Here is a 23,025-nt window from a genome sequence, read left to right as displayed (position 1 = left end):
GCTGGCGCTGACGTCAGCGGGCGGCGCGCTGCCCGCACTGCGGCACCCACACTGCCCTAAGAGCCCGGGTCTCCGGCGGCGGGGCTGGCTGCGTGGCCGCATCGCACCGGCCCGCCCAGTTTGGCGCAGGGTGCCGCTTCGCACGGCGGCGGGTGTGGACTGGGGAGGGACAGACAACTCTGCGCTTACCTCTCCGTGAGTAGCCTGCGGACGCCGGGTAGCGGGAGTTGAGGCTCCGGCTCTCGGCCTGACCCGGGAGGAGCGGCCGTTCCGGGGCTGCCTGATCTGCGGGCGCCGGGGCCGCGCCGCACCTCGACAGCCTGTGCGCGGTTGGGAGGGATGCGCTTTCTGTGGTACTCTCCGTACTACTCTGTTCCCTTCTCTGCTGTCCCCGGCTGCGGAGTGCTCAGCATGGTTCTCTGACAAAGTGAATTCGATCTTTGTCTTACTCCGATTCTGGTTTAAACACTTTTAATTCGGATACGTACTAAGTATGTTTATTTCCTTTTAGAGTATCAACCTGGTGCTGAATCTCGAGCCTGTGAAATGCCTTAATTACATCTGAGAAAAGGTGACCGATCTGTTACGTCTATAAGAGTATTAATGATTTAGGATAGTTTCAATACGCATAAAATATGTACTATTTAACAATCCCTACCAAATGGTTGCGTTGCATTTCAGTATTCTCGTCCAAACTTCTGCGAAAATACAGCTTTTTCCTTTTATTAGAGAAAGGGATGCAACAGTTTTTTCACCTGTTGCATTAATGATTCCTGTTATCGTTTAGGCCTTCGGGAAGCAGATCACTTATCATTAAGATTCTGGAAGATTTTCAAAAGAATAAAAGAAATTTAAATACCCAAGGAATTTTTAAAGCCTATTTAAAATCTTGTTTATTTAGTGTATCGTTTATTTATTAACTGAATTATGTATGAAAGTTTTTTGTTTCTTTTTTGTCTTTCTATAAAATTCAGTTAATGAATGAATTGTCCAAGCTGCTTAGCTTTTTCTCCCCTAGATCTTTAGTCACATATTAGTCCCTAGTCAGGTGGTCTGAGAAAAATAAAAGGAAACATAATCTGGTTAATTTTTCTATGCAGTATCTCTTAGAAACTCTAGAAGGGTGTGTGAGGAAGAAATCTTAAAGTGATATTATAAGATTCTAATTTTTCCAGATAATGTTACTAATAAAATATTAGTCATTAATTCCAAAGTATGTGTTTGCTGTAGTAGTACACATTAACATTTAGAGGTGATTATTTCTGTAGTACATTTACATGTCTCCAGTAAATAATTTTAGCGTTTATTACTTCAATTGTGCATTAAACTATTAAATAATAGAAAATAATGTAAGCGTATAATTTATTTAAGCATGTATTTTATTATGTAATTATTTATTTTAAATATAGTAGTAGTGGACATCAAGTAATTTTACTGAACACCTGCAGTGTGCTGACTACTTTGCTTTTTGGTATTTCCCCCCTTTTTTTTTTTTGCATATTTTTAATCTACATATAATTGTACACATTTATGGGATATAATGTGATTTTTCAGAACAAGTATAAAATGCATAACATTAAATTAGTATATCCATCATCTCAGTCATTTGTTATTTGTGTTGGGAATATTCAAAATCCTATTTTTTAGTTACTCAGATATACAGAAAATTGTTGTTAACCATATTGCCTCTACAGTATTTGATAACACTAGAAATTCTTCTTTCTGTCTGTAATTTTGTTTCCATAAATCAGTTCCACTTTATCTTCTCCTCTGCTCAATCCTTCCTAATCTCTTGTAGTCATTCTTCTGTTCCATATGTATGAGGTCATTTTTCAATTTCCACATATGATTGAGAAAATAAGCTATTTTTCTTACTATTCCTGGCTAATTTCACTTCACACAGGTATTCCCTTTTCTTCTTAAAATAAAATTGTTACTTTTTAATTTCCCAGGCAAGAAGAGAGTCAGGGCATACTGAAACTAATAGCTTGCCCAAGACAACACATCACTGACAAAATAAGAACTCAAGCCTGAGTCTTTGTGACTCTAGGATATTATTAATGCCATTTTTATTTTTTTAATGGGATACATAGATGTAGAGAGTAGGGCCCTGCCCTTCAAAACCCATGAATTTAGTGAGAGGTCACATTTTACCAGGGTTAATGAACATTCAGGGCTGAGGTAGAGAGAGATACAAAGACCAAGGGCACCCTGGGAGCACAGGTAAGTACTTAATTGCCCTTTGAGGTGAGTGTGCTCCTTAGAGAGGGTACCATTTGCACTAGTGTCTAAGGACAGTGAGGAGTTGTGGCACCAGCAGTTAGTGTAATGGCTATGTTGCTGGACTCCCATGTAGTCGACCGCGGTTCGATCCTGGACCCAGTGGCTTAAACTCACGCCGGGCGTGTGTGTGCGTGCCCAAGATCCCGAGAGGCGAATGGAGGAGAAGGGATTGCGGTGTGGCGTGGCCATCCCCTCTGGGGGGTGATTTCTCGCTTTCTGTCTCTCTGTCTCTTTCTGGCGAGCGCACGTGCCCTATGGCAGAAACCTCTCCAAAAAAAGAAAAAAAAAAGACAGTGAGGAGTTGTTAAGAGTGACAAAGGATGAAAAGCACTTCTCAGGAGAGAAGGGTGTATGTGTAATGATACAAAAGCAGGAGAGAATTTGGTACGTTGTGAGCACATATGTAGTTTCATAGGGCTAGAACACAATGTGTGCTGAAATGTGGCCTGTGAAAGGGATGTAAAGAAAGGCAAGTGGTAATTTTATAAATGGCCTTGGACCCTAATGGTAAGGACTTGGTATTTTTTCCAGTGGGTGAAATGATCCCCTCCTTTTTGTATTTTAGAAAATACACATTTTCTAAATCACTCTGGTTGCAATATAAAGGATGATTTGCTTTTTTTAAAGGGACAAGTGATGGAGGCATGGGAACAGTCAAAACAAACAGCAAATTTCTTCTACATTCTTTTTGTCCTGTAAAGCTACTGTCTCTGTCACAGCCTTTGGGAGTGGTGGGGAGAGAGTTGGATATAGAATTCTAGGATTATCTACATATTCCTCCTACAGGTCCACCTTCCATTCGTTCCTTATTCTGTGGCTGCCAGATTTCTGCCCCTCCTTAAATAGCTTTGACACCTGTGACTTCCTGATTGCAGATCCAATGAACACTTCAAAACTTGCAGCAGCTTTTGACACCAAATGTGCAGATGACTTCTTTCCCCACTCTTTTCCTCTCTAATGCATCTTTCAGTTTTTCACCCAGATTTAATCCCAGGTTTCTTCTTTTATTGGTGGACTCCCTGAATGCCATCTTCGACTTTTTATCTTCTTGCAACCATTATATACATAAATAATTCCCAAGTCTTTAGCCCAGATCTCCCTGCTAGATTAATATATTCTGTTGCCTAGCAAACATGATGTAATTACATATATGCAGACAACTAATGTATATAAAGGGCAGTAATAGCCTTAATTTCTGAAGGATTTGCTATGTGTTTGGCATCATGTATTTTACTTGCATATTCTCATTTTATCTTTACAGAAACTCTTGAGTGATTTACTATTACTGTTTTTCTTTTTTTTAAGATTAGGAAATTGAGGACCATAAGGATTAATCTCCTGGCATGTGTAACTGGGATTTGAGACCAGGGTTCTGACAGTGGAGCTATCATAGCCTCTCAGTGCCCCTTAGATCACCAGAGTTCCACATGCTCCACGCTAAGCTCACTGTCCCCATAAGAATTACTTGTAATTGTAGCTAATATTTACTGGTGCTTGTTCTGTCTAAAGTACTTGTTCTAAATTGCTACCCCTTATAGCAACCTTTTATATAGGTACTGTTAGGCTGATTTTACAGATAAGGAAAAAAAAGTGCCCAATGTCACACAAGTAACCATGAAAGACTAATTCTAGAACTTGGATATTTTTTGGTTTTTTTGAGATATTTTTGCTATAGGGAATGTGCACTCGCCAGAAAGACAGAAACAGAGAGATAGAAAGTGAGAAATTACCCCTCCGGGGCATGGCCACACCACAATCCCTTCTCCTCTGTTCTCTCAGGATCTCGGGCACGCACGCACACATGCCTGGTTTGAGTTTAAGCCACCGGGTCAAGGACTCAAACCGCAGTTGACTACATGGGAGTCCAGTGACCCAGCCATTACACTAACTGTTGGTCCCTAGAACTTGGATTTTAAACTGCTCTAATTTACCACATTATATTATAGTAGTCTACTTATTCTAATTCTAGAAACAGAATCATCCTCTATTCGTTCCCTAACATCTTCATTGTTCAATCTTCTAAGTTTTCTGCTCAAAATAAAATGTTATGCCCAATATAAATAAATTATTACTTGATGACTCATAGCTATAATATAGATCAGCTATTTTTCTACATATTGAATGATCATAGAGTAGTATTGATGTTAAATTCTTACTTGCTTTGTATTTTTTTTTTTACTTACGTTTAACCAAGTTTCAATTACCAATGCTGTCACCGCATTTGTCCTTGCAGTCTCTTTCTATCCTGATTTGGGTTCAAAAGTGACAGGCTTACTAGATCTGTATCTATGGAATGAGTAAGTACAGGATCCTATCAATAAAATATAGGAGTTTTTATTATGTGTATTTAGTGATTGGTGTTTTGTTTGTGGACTAGATAATTGTTACATAAGTTATCAAGTAATTAGAATTATTCTTTTCTTTTCTTTTTAATAAAACATTTTCTCTTATACTTTTCTACCAGAGGAATATGAATTTGGGTCCCCAGAGAACAGAAGCATTAATTAATAATAATAACCCAGCTCAAAATACATGTGCCTTTATTCTTTCTTATTTTTTTAGCCTTCAGTTTCATTCTTAAGATCGATCCCATATTGTGTTCTAATACAAGAATTAGTGTGTTCTCTTTAAACACACATCTGCATCTTTACATAAAATTTGTAATTCAAGAATATACATATTGAGTTTATCCATGGTTTTGAGCAGCCCTGAGACACAATAATACACACATAGGTATTTATTCAAGAAAGATGAGGGACCAGCAGATACCGTAATGGCTATGTCGCTGGACTCCCATGTAGTGAACCACGGTCCGAGTCCCGGACCCGGTGGCTTGAACTCAAGCCGGATGCGTGTGTATGTGTGCCCAAGATCCTGAGAGGAGAAGGGATTATGGCATGGCCATCCCCCTTGGGGGGTGATTTCTCACTTTCTGTCTCTCTGTCTCTCTCTGTCTTTCTGGCAAGTGCATGCACCCTGTAGCAAAAACCTCTCCAAAAAAAAAAAAAAAAGAAAGATGATACAGATACTTATGCAATTGCAGGATTTTCAATAACATATACAGAGATATGCAAGTTAATTATCTGTGAGTATGCTTCCCACAGCATACTTTACTCATGTAATAACATGTACTCTTGAGAAAGTCAGTCCTGACATGGAATTTGGTTTTTTAAAAGCTTGTTGGGATGTTCACTAATGCATTAAAGCAGTATAAAAAGTTTGCTCACATACCAGGGTAGATGTTTACTGCCTTTGAAAATGTTTTCAGTTTTTTGTGTGAAGTATATTTTATTTACTTACATATTTATTCAAATATGATTCAGTTTGCTTCAGGATCCTAAAAACTCATTCAGATATATTAAAGTCATTTGCGTAAGTCTGGGATAAGAAAACATAGCTTTATAATATAAACCTGATGAAGTAGGTAGTATACAAGGCCATAATGTTGCTCTAAGAATATTCCACTGTTGTATTTGGAAGTCACATATTACAAATAAATCCTCTTTTTTTTTTTTAAATAGGATCCTGATCGAGTCAGTGCTTTATATTACTACTCAATGCTCACCATAAAGCTGAGATATGCCCACTGGTAAGATTTGTAAAACTTATACATAAAATTTATATTCCATACATTTTATTTATTTTTTTAGAGGTCTTTTTTGTTTGTTTGTTTGTTTGTTTGTTTTTTATAGGGAATGTGCGCTTGCCAGAGAGACAGAAAGCGAGAAGTCACCCCCAGGGAGATGGCCACGCCGCAGTCCCTTCTCCTCCATTTTCCTCTCAGGATCTTGGGCACACACACACACACACACACACACACGCACCCAGCGTGAGTTTAAGCTACCAGGTCCGGGACTTGAATCGCAGTCAACTCCATGGGAGTCCAGCGACATAGCCATTATACCAACTACTGGTCCCCATACATTTTATTTTTAAGTTTTATTTATTTTTAAAGTTTATTTCTTCTTTAAGAGAGAGACCAATAAACAGAGAGAGAAAAGCACACCCAGCAGGGTCCTCATGGCAAATCCACTCTTGGTCTCAGCCAGCTTGGATCACAGACGCACACAGCTGGCATTCTCAGGAAGGTCTCAGGACATGAAACCAGGACCTTTCCCATGTAGATGCAGTTGCATTTCTGCTAAGTCACTGAATGTCCTAAGTTTATTTAATTTTTTTAAGAGGTTTTTGCCTTAGGGTTCATGCACTATCCAGAAAGAGACAGAGATAGTGAGAAAGTGAGAAATCACCCCCCGGGATATGGCCGTGCCACAATCCCTTCTCCTCCATTCTCCTCCTGGATTCTTGGGCACACTTGCACCCAACATGAATTTCAAGCCATGAGGTCCAGGACTCAAACCACAGTCAGCCATGTGAGAATCCAACAATGTAAATGCTATGCCATCTGCTGGCTCCCTTAGTTTAGTTTATTTTAAGGAGTTCTTTATCTACTCTATTAGTGAATAGAGTAGATATTATTGACCAAATATTACACTTAGAGATATTTAATAAATTGATGTTCACTTTTTTATTTAATGTTGTCATTAGGTTAATATGTGTTCTTTAGTTGGCAGTTTGGGACTCATCTAGACAAGGTAAATAATGATTATAACATATGGTTAGTTTTTGTTGTTTATTATTAAAATGCCATGTTTTACTCTAGAACAGGCACTGGGAAGGTTTTTCTTGAGAAGCCAGCTAGTGAATATATTAGATTTGGTCTCTGCTATAACTACTACACTCTGTTATTAAAGCATAAAAGCAGCCATAACAATTCTTAACCCAATGGGCATGTCTGGTTTTATTAAAACTTTATTTACAAAAATAGGTGACTGGCCTACAGGCCTTTGTTTGTTGACACCTGCTGTGGGACATTCATTCATTCAACATTTATTCATTTAAACCTATTTATCGAATGCCTGTTCCATTCAGACTTCATGATAGTAGCTAGGGGTGTAATTATGAACTACATAGTATAGTGAGAGAAACAGATAATTTATTTGTATAGATATATAAAAACTATAATTTCCTGTTGGGTCAACTGCTATGAAGGAAAATAACAGCCTATGTCAGAAACAAATCTAGATGAGATTGTCAGGAATATGTCATTTCAGAGGCAATATTTGAACAGATAAACACCAGTCAGATGAAGAGTTAGAGAAAACTCACTCCAAGGAGAAAGTAGCTTTAGTTGGGAAGGAAGAAGAGCTACGAGAAAGGTAGCATGGATAGAATGTAGGGATCTAAAGGCATATTTGTCTTTGTTTAAAACTCTCTATAGAGATGGACAGATCAGGAGACACAATCCTGTGGGCATGTGAAGAACTTGTTTTATTTCATCCTAAGTGCAATTGGAAAATTGGGGCTGGCTCCATGACCTGGTTATGAAGAGTCATATCCCACGTGGCCGACTGTACAGTTCAAATCGCAGCCTCAGCAGCTTGGAAAAACACACCAGGTGTGTGTGCTCTGCGCCCCAAATCCTGACAGGAGGCAGAAATGGAGAAGGAGGAATTGCATAAGACCACACCCTATTGCCGGATGCTTTCTCCTTCTCCCTTTCTGCCTCTTTTTCTCTCTGGGAGTGCATGAGTCTCTGACAATTTAAAAAAAGAAAAAAGAAAAGAAAATTACAGGGCTTAAACAGGAATAATATGATCTGACTTATGTTTTTAAAGAATACATTTTAAATATTTATTGAATGCTGATTATAGGCCATAAAAGTGTTAGCCATTTGTCATGAAAATGATCTTTGACATAGGATTATTGTGATTTTTACAGATAAGGAAATTGAGGTATACAGATAATAGGTAACTCGTTTAAGGCCATATAACTAATAGGAGTAGGTGTTACTGTTCAACAGAAATAGGTTAATTTAGCAAAGAACACTTTTAGTGGGAGTCAAAAAAGTAAAAGGAATACAGGTAAGTGTGGTTTTATCAAAGCAAAAAATATTTTAAGAGGGAGGAACTAGTGATTGCTATGCTATGGTTCTAACGTAGCTAGAGAACTCATCCAGGAATTTGCAAGACTGTGTTCCATAACATAATAGTACTGCACATATGTATTATCATAGATTTGTTTAGAGAATGATATAAGTCTTTATTTTTTATAGTTGAGAGTGAAGCCAAAATAAAAACCAAAGTTCGCTTTGAAGAATTGCTTAAGACCCATAATGATTTAATACATGAAAGAAAAAAACTGAAGAAAAAACTTGCTAACTCTGGAAGAAACAGCTCAGTGAGTAACTGGTCATTTGGTAATGGTAACTTACATATCTGTATAAAATTATGGTCCTCATATTAAAATTCTAAGAAATTTTGGAAATTAAAACCAGTAAATCTATGTCATGGTCAATAACACATGTGAAAATAATAAAGTTTACATTAGAATCAACATCTCTCCTGAGTTCAGTCTTGAGTGCTATCATATAGGAAGAATACAGACACCCTGGTAAAAGTGACCAGGGATAATGGGGAAACTCAAAACTAGCCAAATTACACATTTTTGAAGAAAATAAAGATTTTAACTTTGAGTTGTGAAGAACTTAGCAGCTTACTCAAATGACCAATGGTTCATCTTTACTTATTCTCTGTGGTTTTTCTCAGCAGAACAAGGAAAAACCAATGTCCTCAAGGCAATTATTGTCCTTTTATGCTTGAGGCACACTTCAAAATGACAGACGTTTTGGCGGCACATTTAAAGGAATTAGAAATACAGAACTCAAAGCTATACTAAACAAATTGGCAACTAACTACAACCTGATTCTCATGGCATTATAACAAGTCTGTAATGGTATCCACAGTTAATTTACTATTCACTCTTCAGCAGTTTATCACTTTTTCTGTTGGCAGTTTTTACTCTTTTGACCAAAATCTTTGTGTCCTCACATAAAAATAATAAATAAATTCTTGTATGTTCTAGTAAATGGCACATAGTATTTCTTTGGCAGAAATTTTATTAGTTATAAATCTTAAATATTGCTTATAGTAAATCTTTCCCCATTTCATATTTTATCATGAAACCAGCTCATTTCAGCATTCTAACTGGCAGCCATCAATATAACAGTATATACAGTTATGTGTCACTTACTGATAGGGATATGTTCTGAGAAATGTGTTGTTATGTAACTTCATTGTTAGGTAGATACTGTATATTTACACAAACCTAGATGATCTAGTCTACAGCACACTTAGGCTACCTATTGCTTCCAAGCTATAAACCTGTACATCATTTTACTATACTGACTACTGTAGACAATTGTAACATGATGTTAAGTACTTAGGTATTCAAACATACCTAAATATAGAAAAGATACAATTAAAATTTGAAATAAAACCAAAAAGGTATAGTATATAGAGCACATACCATAAATGGAGCTTGCAGTACTGGATATTGCTCTGAGTCAGCGAGTGAGTGGTGAGTGAATGTGAAGGCCCAGGACATTGCTGTAGACCTTTAAACATTGTACACTTAGGCTACATTAAAGTTATAAACAATACAGTTTCCTTTCTTCAATAATAAGTTAATTTTGCTGGGCCAGCTGACGTCATGGTGGTTAAGGTGGCTGGATCCCACATGGCCAACTGGGTGGTTCAAGTCCCACACCATGCAGCTTGAAAAACACATTTGGTACATGCGTGCATACCCAAAATCCCAGGAAAAGAATAGAGAAGAAGGGATTGAGTCATGGCATCTCTCCTGGAGGGTGATTTTTTACTTTCTCTTGTCTGTCTCCCACAAGCGCACACACCCTATAGCAAACAAAAACCAAACAGCAACAACAAATAAATGAACCTTTGCTTACTGCAACTTTTTTACTTCATAAACCTTAAAAAGAATTTAACTTCTGACTCCTATGTAGTAACACTTAGCTTTATGCATTGTATAATCGTAAAAAACAGTTGGTAGGGGGCCAGCAGGTAGCATAATGGTTAAGGCACTGGACTCCCACATGGCTGACCATGGTTTGAATCCTGAACCCAGAGACTTAAAACTCATGCAGGGTACAATTGAGTGAATGCCTAAAATTCCGAGGGGAGAATGGAGGAAAAGGGATTTTGGTGTGACCATCTCCTCAGGGGGTGATTTCTTACTGTCTTTCTCTCTCTGTCTCCAGTGAGTGCAAATGCCCTATTGCAAAAATCTCTCTTTATTAAAGAAAGGAAAAAAGAGGTGGTGACACAACAGTAATTAAAGGGGGCCAACATGGAAAGGTCCTGACTTTGTATCCTGAGATCTCTTTGGGTATGTCAGACAGATGTGCTCATGATCCAGGCTGGCTGAAACTAGGAATGGATCATGGCATGAAGACTTTTTTTGGGGATTGTCTTGTCTGTTTCTCTCTCAGAAGAAATAAATAAATAAATCTAAATTTTTTTTTTCTTTATGTCCTTAATCATAAGCATTTTTTATTTAAATTGTTTTAATATTTTAAACTTTTTTTGTTAAAGTCTAAGATGCAAACACACATATTAGCCTAGGTTGCAGGATCAGGATCCTCAATATCACCGTCTTCTACCTTCACATCTTGTTTCACTGGCCTCCACATCTTGTCTCACTGGAAGACCATGATGAACAAAACAATACAAGATTAATCAAGCACAAGAAAAAAGCAATGTAATCAGTGTACACAATAAATATTAGATTTATTAGGTTGCTGTTGGCATAACATAGTGTAGTGCTTTATAGTGTTTTTTTTTACACTCTAATGCTAAAAAATATAATACGTACATAAAATGGCAACATAGTCATTTATTCTTAGCAAGTGTTATATACTGTATTTAAGTGTATGTGCTATGCTTTTATATAGTTGGCAATGCGATAGGTTTGTTTACACTAGCATCACCATAAACACATCAATAACTCATTGAGCTACAAGGTTCCATTGGCTAAGGATGTCACAAAGAAATATCAGTTTTCAGCTCCATTGTAAACTTCTGGGACCAACATTGTATATGAGGTCTGTCATCGACTGGCCTATCCTATGTGACACATGACTCCATTTTCAGGTTAGACAAAATTAAGTGACATTTGCCAGAATCCAGCTGCTCACACTTGAGGGTTCATGAAACACCAGTGTACTACTGCTCACCAATTTAGAACTATTGCGAGTGGAACAGATCAAATCTTCCATAATGCATGCTGACCTAAAATAGAATATACTTCTAGTGGTTCTAGAATGCAGAATGGTGGATACTGTTGGTATATAGAGGATGGAATATTGAGTATTGCTATATGCCTTCCTTTCACATGGGGTGTTTTGTGTTGGGCAAAGCAGGAAGAACCCTGGAAACAGTTTTCTGCAGAGTATTTTTGTGAACTCTGTTAAAGAACCTCATATTTTTTCTCACTGTTAAGAGAACTAGGCTTTGTGAGCCATGAAAAAATGTTAAGGCCAATAATTTCTTTTCTTTATTCATGATGATAGAGTGCTTGTGTGCACACATTAGAAAGAGAGAGGAGCACCCTTCCCAGGATCTGGTCACACTATGATCCCCTTCCTCTAGTCCTTTAGCCTATTTATCTTGGACATTTGTATGTGTGCCTTGCATGTTTGCCTTGAAACCAAGCTAAAGGGGCTGGGATTTGAACAGCAGTTACCAAGTGGAATCCAGCTTCTCTTGAGCAGTACATTAACACTGCATCATGGAGCTAGCCCTAGGCCAAGATTTTTAAGTTAAATGGATAACCAGAAAATGGGCAGAGAGTATGTACATTTACCTAAGGTCAGATTTGGAGGTTGGAGCCACATTAGTGTGAAACGACTTGGTATGATTTACTAAGCCTCACCTGACAAACACTATGACTAGTGTTTTTTTGTTTTGTTTGTTTTTTTTTATTCACAAATAAGTGTAGTAGGAAGTCTTTTTTTTTTTTTTTTTTTGAGAGGTTTTTGCTATAGGGCGCGTGTGCTCGCCAGACAGAGACAGACAGAGAGACAGAAAGCGAGAAATCACTCCCCCAGGGGGGATGGCCACGCCACAATCCCTTCTCAATTCTCCTCTCAGGATCTTGGGCACGCACACACATGTACCCGGCGTGAGTTTAAGCCACCGGGGTCCAGGACTTGAACCGCGGTCGACTACATGGGAATCCAGCGACATAGCCATTATGCCAACTGCTGGTCCCGAGTGTAGTAGGAAGTCTTTACGAAGAGATTTTCCTGCTCAACTAAAGGAGAATATTCTCAGAGGATTTCTAGGAAAAGAAAATATTCTGAAATGATTAACTCTAGGAAGTAGAAGAGTATTACCTGCTTTCCTATCCAAGTAATTTCTATCTTTCAGGTATTCTTCTAAACACTTTATATATAGTCACACATTTAATACAGATAACACATGAGAGGTCTTAACCTGTGTAGATGAGAAAACTAGATCATAGAAGTTCAGTAACTGGCCCAGTTACATAGTAAGTGATAGAACCAGAATTCAAACACTGACAGTTTGATCACAAAATCCATTCTCTTAAATACAACCCAATATTACCTCTCTTAATAAAATTTGAAGAGAGAGGGTTTCTTTCAAATAAGAATGGAATCTTTTATACAGAACAAGTTGAGATTATATAGGAAACAGTCTAAAGTAAAATTAAACAAGCAGAAAAAGACCATAATAAGATAATTCATAATAATGCAGGTCTGATTATGTTTAAATTATGTATCAGGCACCGATAAGAATTTCACAAATATTTCTAAGTCTCATGTTTATTATGCAAAGTAGATAGTGGGACTCTTGTTTTGCACGTGAAAAACTGATAAACATAGATATTAAGTGATTTGTCCAGGCCGTATAGTCAGAAATAGGATAATTGGATTTAACCACAATCTCTTCCATTTTAAAGTTCATGTTATTTTTCCAGCTGCTGCTTTAAAACTATACCTGAGGCCTAAATTAGTAGAATTAACAATATGAAATGAATCTAGTTATGTGGGAGACAAATTTGAGGTACTCTTCTAGGAATATAAATGGCCAAAACTAAAATGAAAGAATAAATACTGAGGACATAGAGATTGACCTAGAAATGGGTTTCCAGATAGTTCTGATGAAGCAGAAACAATAAAAAGAACGTGATGAAGAAATCTTCCTGAGATTAATGATCTACAAAGAGATGAGTCCATTTTATATTTCAGGTAAAATTTATAAAATAAGAATTGTATCTAGAAACTTTTTGTTTTCATTTCAGAGAAAAAGAAATTTGACAAACATCTAGACAGGAAAACATGTAGTGTATTTCAGACTTCTCTCTAAGAATACTAAATCCAAAGGACAATGGAGAAATCTGTAGACTATTGAGGAAAAATTGTGATCCAAGGAGTCTAATCACCTAAGTTGTCAGTCTTTTGTGAGGGCTATAGTAAACATGTTAGTAAACAGAAAATTATTACCAATGTTCTCTCCCTAAAGAACAACGATCAAAGATGTATTCATTGAAGATTTAGTATGATTACCAGACATGAATCCAAATAATTTAATATAGAAAATTTAGGATCTGAGACTATTGTTTGGTGAGCCTTGATATTAGTTAAATATAGAACTTTCATAATTATATATGCTAAAAACATGTCTCTGATCTAGGTGGGCTAGGGTGTGGGTCTGGGTGTGGCGACCATGTGAGAGGTGCCTGTCTCTTTTGTGTAAGAAAATAATAAACTTTTTAAAATAAATTCTTAATCATGATCATAAAGGTAAATGTTTTAAGCTTCGTGTTTTAAAACGAGTCTAAACTAGATGCTAAAATATCAATATCAGGTATTTTCTATGCAAGATTCATAAGTCAGTAACTAGATGATGGCACAACAGTGATACAGTTGCACCTACGTAGGAAAAGTCCTGATGTTTGTGTCCCAGGGTCTCCTTGAGCATGCCAAGGCATGCACATGCCCTTCATCAGGCCAACTGAGACAGAGGATGGACTGTGGCATGATGATCCAGTTTTTTCTCTCTGTCTTTCTCATGGAATAAATGGATACAGAAACGTAATAAGATTCACATATCAAACAAAATGATAGAAAGTGTTTCTTTAATTTTTTTAAGAATTATTTTATTTAACTTTTGTCTATTTATTTTAATTTGACCATAGAGGGACAGAGTGAGAGAGAGAGAGAGAGAGAGAAAGAGAGAGAATGAGAAAGCAAGCTGCCAGGTCCAAGATTCAAACCACTGTCAGTCATGTGAGAGTCTAGCACCCTCAAGCTGGCCACCTGCCAACCCCTCATAGAAAGTTTTAAAAATAAAAATATTTTTTAAATAGGTGAAGAACATCTAAAAAGTAACTTAGAGTTGTCTCATTTTTGAATATAGAGAGAACACAAAGTAATATATAAACAAATTTAAATTAAATATGTGCTTAAAGAGTGATCTAATTCACCCAAATAGTTTTCTCTCTAGAACTGAAGAATAGCTTAATAATTGAATTAATAATAATTAGTAAGTTAGTGTCAGTACATTGAATAAAAGCCAAATGATTATATAATTATAATAAGTGAATAACATACTTTAATTGGACAAGAGAGTAATGACTTTTCTGAAACATTTTGATTTTCAGGTTTGTAAAAAGTATGCATTATTTGAGGATCTAGGAAAATGCAACTTCATACATGCACATGATATATTTCATACATTTTCAGGAGCCTCCTATGGCTCCCTTTTAGAATGAAGTTAGCCAATAATTATTATACAGAATCAGAAAAAAATTGTGAAAAAAAACCAGATCAAATAGAAAACAACTAACAAAATAGTATATTTAAATTTAGTCATATCAAGAACAACTTTAAATATAAATGGTTCAAACAGACCCATTAAAAGAATAGATTAGAGACAAGACTGTGGTGTAGTAGTAAAATGCAATGCTCTGTGAGGCAGTCCCTATAGCGAATGTTAACTGGTTCAAGCCCAAAGATCATTCTGAGTATGCCAAGAACAGACGTGCCGTGATTCAGAGCTGGCTGAAGGCTGGGAGTAAATTGCAGTATCAAGACCCTGTTGGGGTGCTGTGTCTCTGTCTTTTTCTGTCTCGCTCATTCGTGAGAGAAATAAATAAGCTAGAACGTGTGAGATTAGCAAATGTATATATAAGATACAACTGTGTTCACTATAACAAACAAACTTTTTAATTTTTTTTTTAAAGATTTTTGTGATAGGGTGCATGCTCACTGGAGAGAGACAGAGAGAGGGGAAAAATGAGAAATCACCCCCTAGGAGGGACGGCCTTGCAGCAATCTCTCCTCCATTCTCTCTCCTCAAGATTTTGGGTATGCACACACAGATGCCCAACATGGTTTTCAAGCCACCATGTCTAGGACTTTAATGGCAGAGTCTGATATGTGGGAGTCCAGCGCCTTAACCACCATGCCACCTGCCAACCCAAGAAACCAGCTTTAACTATAAAAATACAGGTTGAAAATACAAAGTTTGGAAAAAAAGATAATACCATACAAACACTGGTCAAAAGAAAGTTGGAGTGGTTATATTGATACTTAAGAAGTATGCTTTCAGATAAAGAATATTACCAAAGAGGAATATTACCAATATTAGCAAAGAGGAGTATTTCATTATGATACATGTTTCAGTTTATGAAGAAGATAATAATGCTAAATATATTTGAAATCAATAACAGAGGTTCAAAGCAAAACAAAATGATGAGAATGAGAAATAGACAAATAGGCAATTATACTTGGATATTACAGTACCATCTCTCAGGATTGACAGAATGGTAATCAAGAAAACAGTAAGAATATAGAAGACTGGCAAATTGATGAGTTTTGTAGAGCAGTGTACCTAACAAACCCAGAATATTTGCTGTTTTCAAGAGTACATGAATATTCATTAAGATAGATACCATTCTGGGCAATAAAACAAACATAATTATCTTTAAATATTAAAAATTTTTAAATAAAATAAAAATTTTAAATAATACAGAGCATGTTCTTAGACCACAACAAAAATTAAAGAAACAGTTAACAAAAAATATCTTCACTATCTTCAGATATTTATATATTAACTAAAAATCTAAATAACCAATGTAACAAAAAGAAATCACAAAGGAAATTAGGAGATCTTTTGAACTAACTAAAAATGAAATTATAACATCAAAATTTGGAATTCTTATAAAGAAGTAGGTAGGAGGTAATGTATAGCATTAAATTGTTACATTAAAAGCAAGAATGGCCTCAGATTCATCATTGAAGCTTTCACTATCAGCGTGAGTTTAAAGAACAAATTAAACCCTAAATAAAGGACAGATACTTTAAGACTGTAAATCAGTGAAATAGAACACAAAAGCAATAGAGAACATCAGCAAATCCAATTGATTATCCTTGGATTGGAAGTCCTAGAATTGGGAGTCCCCATGGCCATTCTCAGGTTTGATAATTCACTAGAGGGACATATTGGACTCAAAAATTGTTATACTCACAGTTACAGTTTATCACAGCAAATGGATACAGATTAAAATCGGCAAAGCCAAAAGGCGCAGTGGGTAAAACAGGTATAAGCTTCCAAGTGTACCCTCCTAGGACATGTGCAAAGTATTGTAAACCTGGGAAGCTAACCAGTCTTGATGTCCATGGTTTTATGTGTGTGTGTGAGAGGAGGAAGATGACAGTCACATAGGAATACTAGAGTGACTAATTTCCATATCTCTGGAACAAAGCAGGTGTTATGTAAGTCACATATTTTTCAGAATTTTTTTTTTTTTTTTTGCTATAGGGTGTGTGCACTTACCAGAGAAACAGAGACAAAAAGTGAGAAATCATACATCCCCCCCACAGGAGGGACATGCCACAATCTCTTCTCCTTCATTCTTTTGGGATTTGGGGCACACACGCACACGTGCCTGGCATGAATTTTAAGCCACCAGGTCCAGGACTCGAACCATGGTAGACTGCATGGGATTCCAGCGACATAACCGTTATGCCATCTGCTGGACCCCATCTAAATCACATTTTTAACATAAACCATCTGGACATAGTGGTCCAGTGTGGCCCAAGACTTCAGGCACAGGAAAAACTCATCAAACAAAACATTCCCAGTGTTGAGACCTGTTTCCACGAGCCTACCAAGGGCTACTAAAAATAAGCATTCTTGGGGTTTGTAGATTTTAGCAACCCAGACCTGTTGAGTTAACTCTTCTGCACAGCTTAACCACATTGTCAGGAAAAAAGAAGCTACAAATTACCAGTAAAAGGAAGGTATTAGTCTGTTTTGTGTTGCTACCACTGAATGCCATAGACTGATTAATTTATAAACAATAGAAGTTTATTTGGATCGCAGTTCTGGAGTCTGCTAAACCAAGAACATGATGCTGGCATACAGGAAGGGCCTTTGTGCTACATTTCATTCCAGGGTGGAAGGGCAAGCCAGAGCAAATAAAGGGGGAGGTGGGGGCAAACTTTCCTTCAATCAGGAGTCCACTCCCCACAGTAACTAACCCTATCTCATAATAGTGGCGTTAATTCATTCATGTATCACCTCTTAACACTCTCAACTCTGTTTTAGCTCTCCACACTGTCGTACTGAGGAGTAAGTTTCCAACATACAGACTTTGGGGGATACATTCAAACATTACCAGAATATAAGGGAATTCACTGCAGATGCTACAGATTTTTAAAGGGTAATAATGGGCTATCATGACAGTCTAGCAGCTTAGATGAAATGCATAAATTACACAAAGGGCATAAACTACCAAAGTTCACTCAGAAAGAAAGAGAAGCCCAGCCTCTGTGGCACAGTCAGTAGCATACTGGACAGCAGATCTGGCATGCTGACCTTGATTCATGTTACCTGAAATATGTTGGATGTGCTACATGCGTGCCCAGGATCCTGGTGAGTTTGAGGACTGGAGGAAAGGGTTCACAGCCAATACCTGTGGAAGGACCTCCCCTCTCTTGCACATGTATATTTTATCACAAAAAAAAAAAAACCAGCAAAAAAATAGATAACCCAAATATTACACTTTTTTAAAAGAATCTATAGTTAAATATTCTCCCACAAAGAGCACTATTCCCAGATGGCTTCATGGATAACTTACCTAGCATTTGAGGAAGAAATAATCCAATTCTATATAAACCCTTCCAGACTGTCCAGTAAAGGGACACTTGATCTCTTTTTGTGGTATGCTTAGTATCTGATACTGAAACTAGATTACAAGGAAACTACAGACCGATATCCCATTTGAACATAGATGCAAACATCCTCAATAAAATATTAAGAAACCAATCTTACAAAAATGATAATACACCAGATAGAAGGATTTTATTATCTCAGTTGAGCGTTAAAAAAACATTCCAGTTGTCAGCAGGTGGCATAGTGATTAAGACCTTGGACCTCCCACATGGTCAATCATGATTTGAGTCTCTGACCTGACAGCTTGAAAATCACTCCAGGCATGTGGGCATGTATGCTCAAAATCCCAGGAGGAGAATGGAGAAGGGATTGCAGCGTAGCCATACCTTCTGGGGGATAATTTCTCACTTTTCCTCTCAACTCTCTCATCTTGTCTCTGGTATCACAACACACCCTATGGCAAAAACAAAAAATAAAAACCATTTAATGTAATTTACCACATCAAAAGATTAAATAAGAAAACCATATGTCATCTTGATAAATGCAGAAGAATTTGACAACATTCAGTACTGATACCTGATAACTTTCTGGTTTGTTTTTTTTTTTTTGAGAGGTTTTTGCTATAGGGCATGTGTGCTCTCCAGAAAGACAGAGACAGACAGACCGAAAGCGAGAAATAACCACCAGGGGGAATGGCCACACCACAATCGCTTCTCCATTCTCCTCCCGGGAACTTGGGCACATGCGCGCACACACACATGCGTGGCGTGAGTTTAAGCCACCGGGTCCAGGACTCGAACCGCAGTCCACTACATGGGAGTTCACCGACATAGCCATTATGCTAACTGCTGATCCTGATAACTCTTAAACCAAAAATACAAGGAAATTTCCACAACCTGAGAAAGGGCATCTAAACAACCTGCTCTTGCAAGGTGCAGTGGTTCATGCCTGTAATCTCAGCTGTATAGGAGGCTGAGGCTGAGGCCAGCCTGGGCAACAGTGAGACCCTGTCTGTCAAACAAACAAGCAAACCGACCAGAAAACCCCAAACACACCCCAGACCAAAGGAAACAGTGTTTTTACTCAGCTTGAGCATATGTAACTGTATTCAAGACAATATTGGGAGACCCTAATCACAATAATACACTTTTTAAAAGGCATAAATATTATAAAAAAGTAAAATGGCTTCTATTCTCATATAACATGATTTCCTACAAAATCTACAAAAAGTGTTGTTAGAAATACTAGTGAGATGGGACCAGCAGTTAGCGTAATGGCTATGTTGCTGGACTCCCACGTAGTTGACCACGGTTCGGGTCCCAGACCCGGTGGCTTAAACTCATGCCGGGTGCGTGTGCATGTGTGCCCAAGATCCTGAGAGGAGAAAGGAGGAAAAGGGATTGTGGTGTGGCATTCCCCTTGGGGGGTGATTTCTCGCTTCCTGTCTCAATGTCTCCCTCTGTCTTTCTGGGGAGTGCACACGCCCTACAGCAAAAAAACCTCTCCAATAAAAAAAAAAAAAAAAAAGAAATACATACCAGTGAGTTCAATAACATGTAAGGTCAATATGTAAAAACAGTTGTATTTCTACACCTGAAATTAAAAGTTAAAAATTGTTTATAATAGCAACAAAAATGTATAGCGAAAGGTGATAAAATTATTAAAATATGAGACCTATATACTGAAAACTCTGAAGTACTGAAAATAAAAACTTAGATATTTATCAATCAGAATAATCAATGTTGATGTCCATTCTCTTAACATTGATTTTTCTTCTTGGGTATAGGGCATATGTGCTTAGCAGCGAGAGAGAGTGAAAGTGTAAAAGCCAGGTGGAGTGACTACACTACAATCCCTTCTCTATATTCCTTTTGGAAATTTGAGCACATGTGCACACATTACCAGTGTTTTTCAGACTTACCAGTTCTGGTACTCAAACAGTGCCAAAGGTTATATGGGATCTAACTACTGCCACCTTGCTGGCCCTTAAAATTAATACTTTTTTTTTTAAATGTATATTTCTTTTATGAGAGAGAGATAGGAAAAGGCAGCACCCTCAACAGGACCTCATGCCATGATTATCTCCTAAGCCTCCTTAGCGAGCCGGGATCATAGACATTGCCTCTTGACAGAGAAGCAATCCAATCTAAAAAATGGCTTCACCATTTTAAAACATTTATTTAATTTTATTTTTCACTAGTATTAGTTTTAAATTTGCTACAGAGCATGTATGCTCACTAGAGAGAGGGCAAGAGAAAAAAAAGGAAAGTGAGAAAGCAAGCCACGAGGTTCAGGACTCAAACTGTGGTTGGTCATGTGGGAGTACAGTGCCTTAACCATCATGGCACCTCCTGGCCCCATGGCTTCAGCACTGTGGAGCAGTGTGCTAACTGCTATGCCATTGTGGTTAGATTTGAAAAATTGATCTGCTGATTCATTTAAATCCTAATAAAAATATCAGCAAATTGTTTTTTTAAAATCTAATTATCAAATTTAAAATGTGAATATGAGATTAGGCTACCCTAAACAATTTTGAAACAGTTTTGAAAAGTTGAAGGAACTATATCGTCTGAGTCAAAACTCATTATAAGGCTATAGTAATCAAGACAACCTGATATCGTCATTAAGATGGTTTGTAAGTCAGTGAAACAGAAGAGAGTTTAGAAATAGGCCCAAATGTGATCAATTGATTCTTGACAAGGTTGTCAAGATAATTAAGTGAGGGAAAGGAGAATCTTTACAAGAAATGGTTTTGGAACAATCGGATGTCTATATACATTTTAATAAATTGTCATAATTTTTGAGTGTAGAAATTAAGTATTAATTAATAAAAACCTATATATATATTTATAAGAACAAAAACTATACAACTTATAGAAAAAACATAGTATTTTTGGGTTATGCGAATACTTGTCAGGATAAAAGCATGGAGTAAAATGGGGTAATTTGGTCTTTGTAGAAATTTAGAACTTTGTATGAAAATGAATAGGTAAGCCATAAATTGGGAGAAAATACTTTCAAAGTGCCATTTTATCTAGAACGTTTTAAAAACTCTTATAGATGTGTAAACCACTCTATAAAAATCCTGGCTTTAAGTCTTAAGCAGATTTTTCTTAACATCTTTTTTTTAAAAAAAATCTATTTATTTAATTTCATTTGTTCTTCTTATTTATTTATTTATTTTAAATTTGCCCAGAGAGAGAGAGAGAGAAAGGGAAAGTGAGAAAACAAGCTGCCAGGTTCGGGACTTGAACCGTTGTCAGCCCTGTGAGAATCCAGTGCCTTTATCCATCACACCACCTGCCAGCCCTTCTTAATATTTGTTGATTTTGATTCATTAAAGCTAAAAAAGCTTTTCTTGAAATTTGGATAATAATAATAATAGCAAACTAAAGACAGTGCAGGAGAAGGGTGGGCTATGGGTAGGGGGAAGGAAAGGTTTAAAAAAAAAGGCAGAATGTTTAATGGACACAAAAATGGAAAATTGTCTGCCAGTGATGTGTATGATAATATCTTTGGTTGGACCAATATGCAGTGTATTCAAGATGGTAAAATTCATTTTGTATGCTATAAAGATATATAGTGATTAAATGTAAAAAAAAATTAATTAAAAAAATAAAATAAAAATAAAAATGGATGAAAGATTTGAATATTTAACCAGAGAAGAGCTGTGAATGGCAAATAGCTCGTGTAAAGATTCACAGTGTTATTAGTAATTAGGAAAATGCAATTTAAACCAATATAATTGTTTTAATATGAGAAATAATTACATACCTATTAGAACAGGCAAAAATTTTAAAAATTAACAATAGTGCAAAGGATGTCAAGTAGCTGGAAGTCTTACACCTTGCTAATGAAAATGCAGAATTACACAGCCAGTTTGAGAAATATCATTGTGTCCAAGTAAAATTACTTAAGTTTAAGATCTATTAAACCATATTGTATCACAATTCCATTTGTGGTTATTTGTTCAAGAGAAATGAAAACATTTCTTAATAGCTTAAAATAACTCAAATGTTAATTATTATATGGAGAAACAAAACATGGCATATATGTATACAATGGACTACTACTTAATTTTATTTATCATTATTATTACTATTTTTAAATTTGCCACAGAGCATGCATGCTCACCGGAAAAAGGCAGGGTTGGGGAGAGGTAAGAAAGTAAGCCATAGGATCCAGGACTCGAACCATGGTTGGCCATGTGGGAGAGTCCAGCACTTTATCTAGCACATCACCTGCTGACCTCTTTTTTGTTATTGTTTTAAATTAAATCTATATTGCATAAAAACAGAACATCTGAAAATAAACTTACTTTTTAAAAAGAGGTTATTTTTGTTAGATCTGATTAGGAAAATTTATGGAAGATGTAACCTCATAACTTACCCTTGAAGAATAGATAAAACTTTGAAATGTATTTTAGATGAGCAGAAGAGCCTTGAAGATGGTAAAATATTGGAGCTATATATTGGATTACTAGTTTTTTCAGCATTTTTTTCCTTCTCCTTTCCACATACATTGGCTATTTACTACATTTTTCAATGAGTCGCAGAATGGACAAAAACTAAAGTACTGTAAATGAAGCCAAGACCAAAATGAAGATTTTTCCCAGAAATACATGAGTTTACTGATGTACACTAAGGTTTCTTTTTGTGTGTTGTTTTGTTTTTAATTG

At 36.7% G+C, this 23,025-nt stretch overlaps 1 protein-coding gene across 6 annotated transcripts in view; it reads left to right on the top strand.

Moving 5' to 3' along the window:
* Nucleotides 1-18: 18 nt before the first annotated feature.
* Nucleotides 19-23,025, top strand: part of AHI1 (Abelson helper integration site 1) — a 220,541-nt gene continuing 197,534 nt past the window's right edge. For all 6 annotated transcript variants that reach the window (XM_014586221.2, XM_027770239.1, XM_006144344.3 and 3 more), the window contains exons 1-4: nucleotides 19-195; nucleotides 512-571; nucleotides 5,805-5,872; nucleotides 8,399-8,523. In XM_014586221.2, the coding sequence (XP_014441707.1) occupies nucleotides 5,863-5,872; nucleotides 8,399-8,523 (135 nt within the window). In that variant the 5' untranslated portion in view covers nucleotides 19-195; nucleotides 512-571; nucleotides 5,805-5,862. The remainder of the gene's footprint in view (nucleotides 196-511; nucleotides 572-5,804; nucleotides 5,873-8,398; nucleotides 8,524-23,025) is intronic.

Source organism: Tupaia chinensis, unplaced genomic scaffold (assembly GCF_000334495.1).
Source record: "Tupaia chinensis unplaced genomic scaffold, TupChi_1.0 Scaffold000117_2, whole genome shotgun sequence".
Taxonomy (NCBI): Eukaryota; Metazoa; Chordata; class Mammalia; order Scandentia; family Tupaiidae; genus Tupaia; species Tupaia belangeri.
Note: the sequence above shows the minus strand (reverse complement) of the source record. Positions and strands in the feature narration are given on the sequence as shown.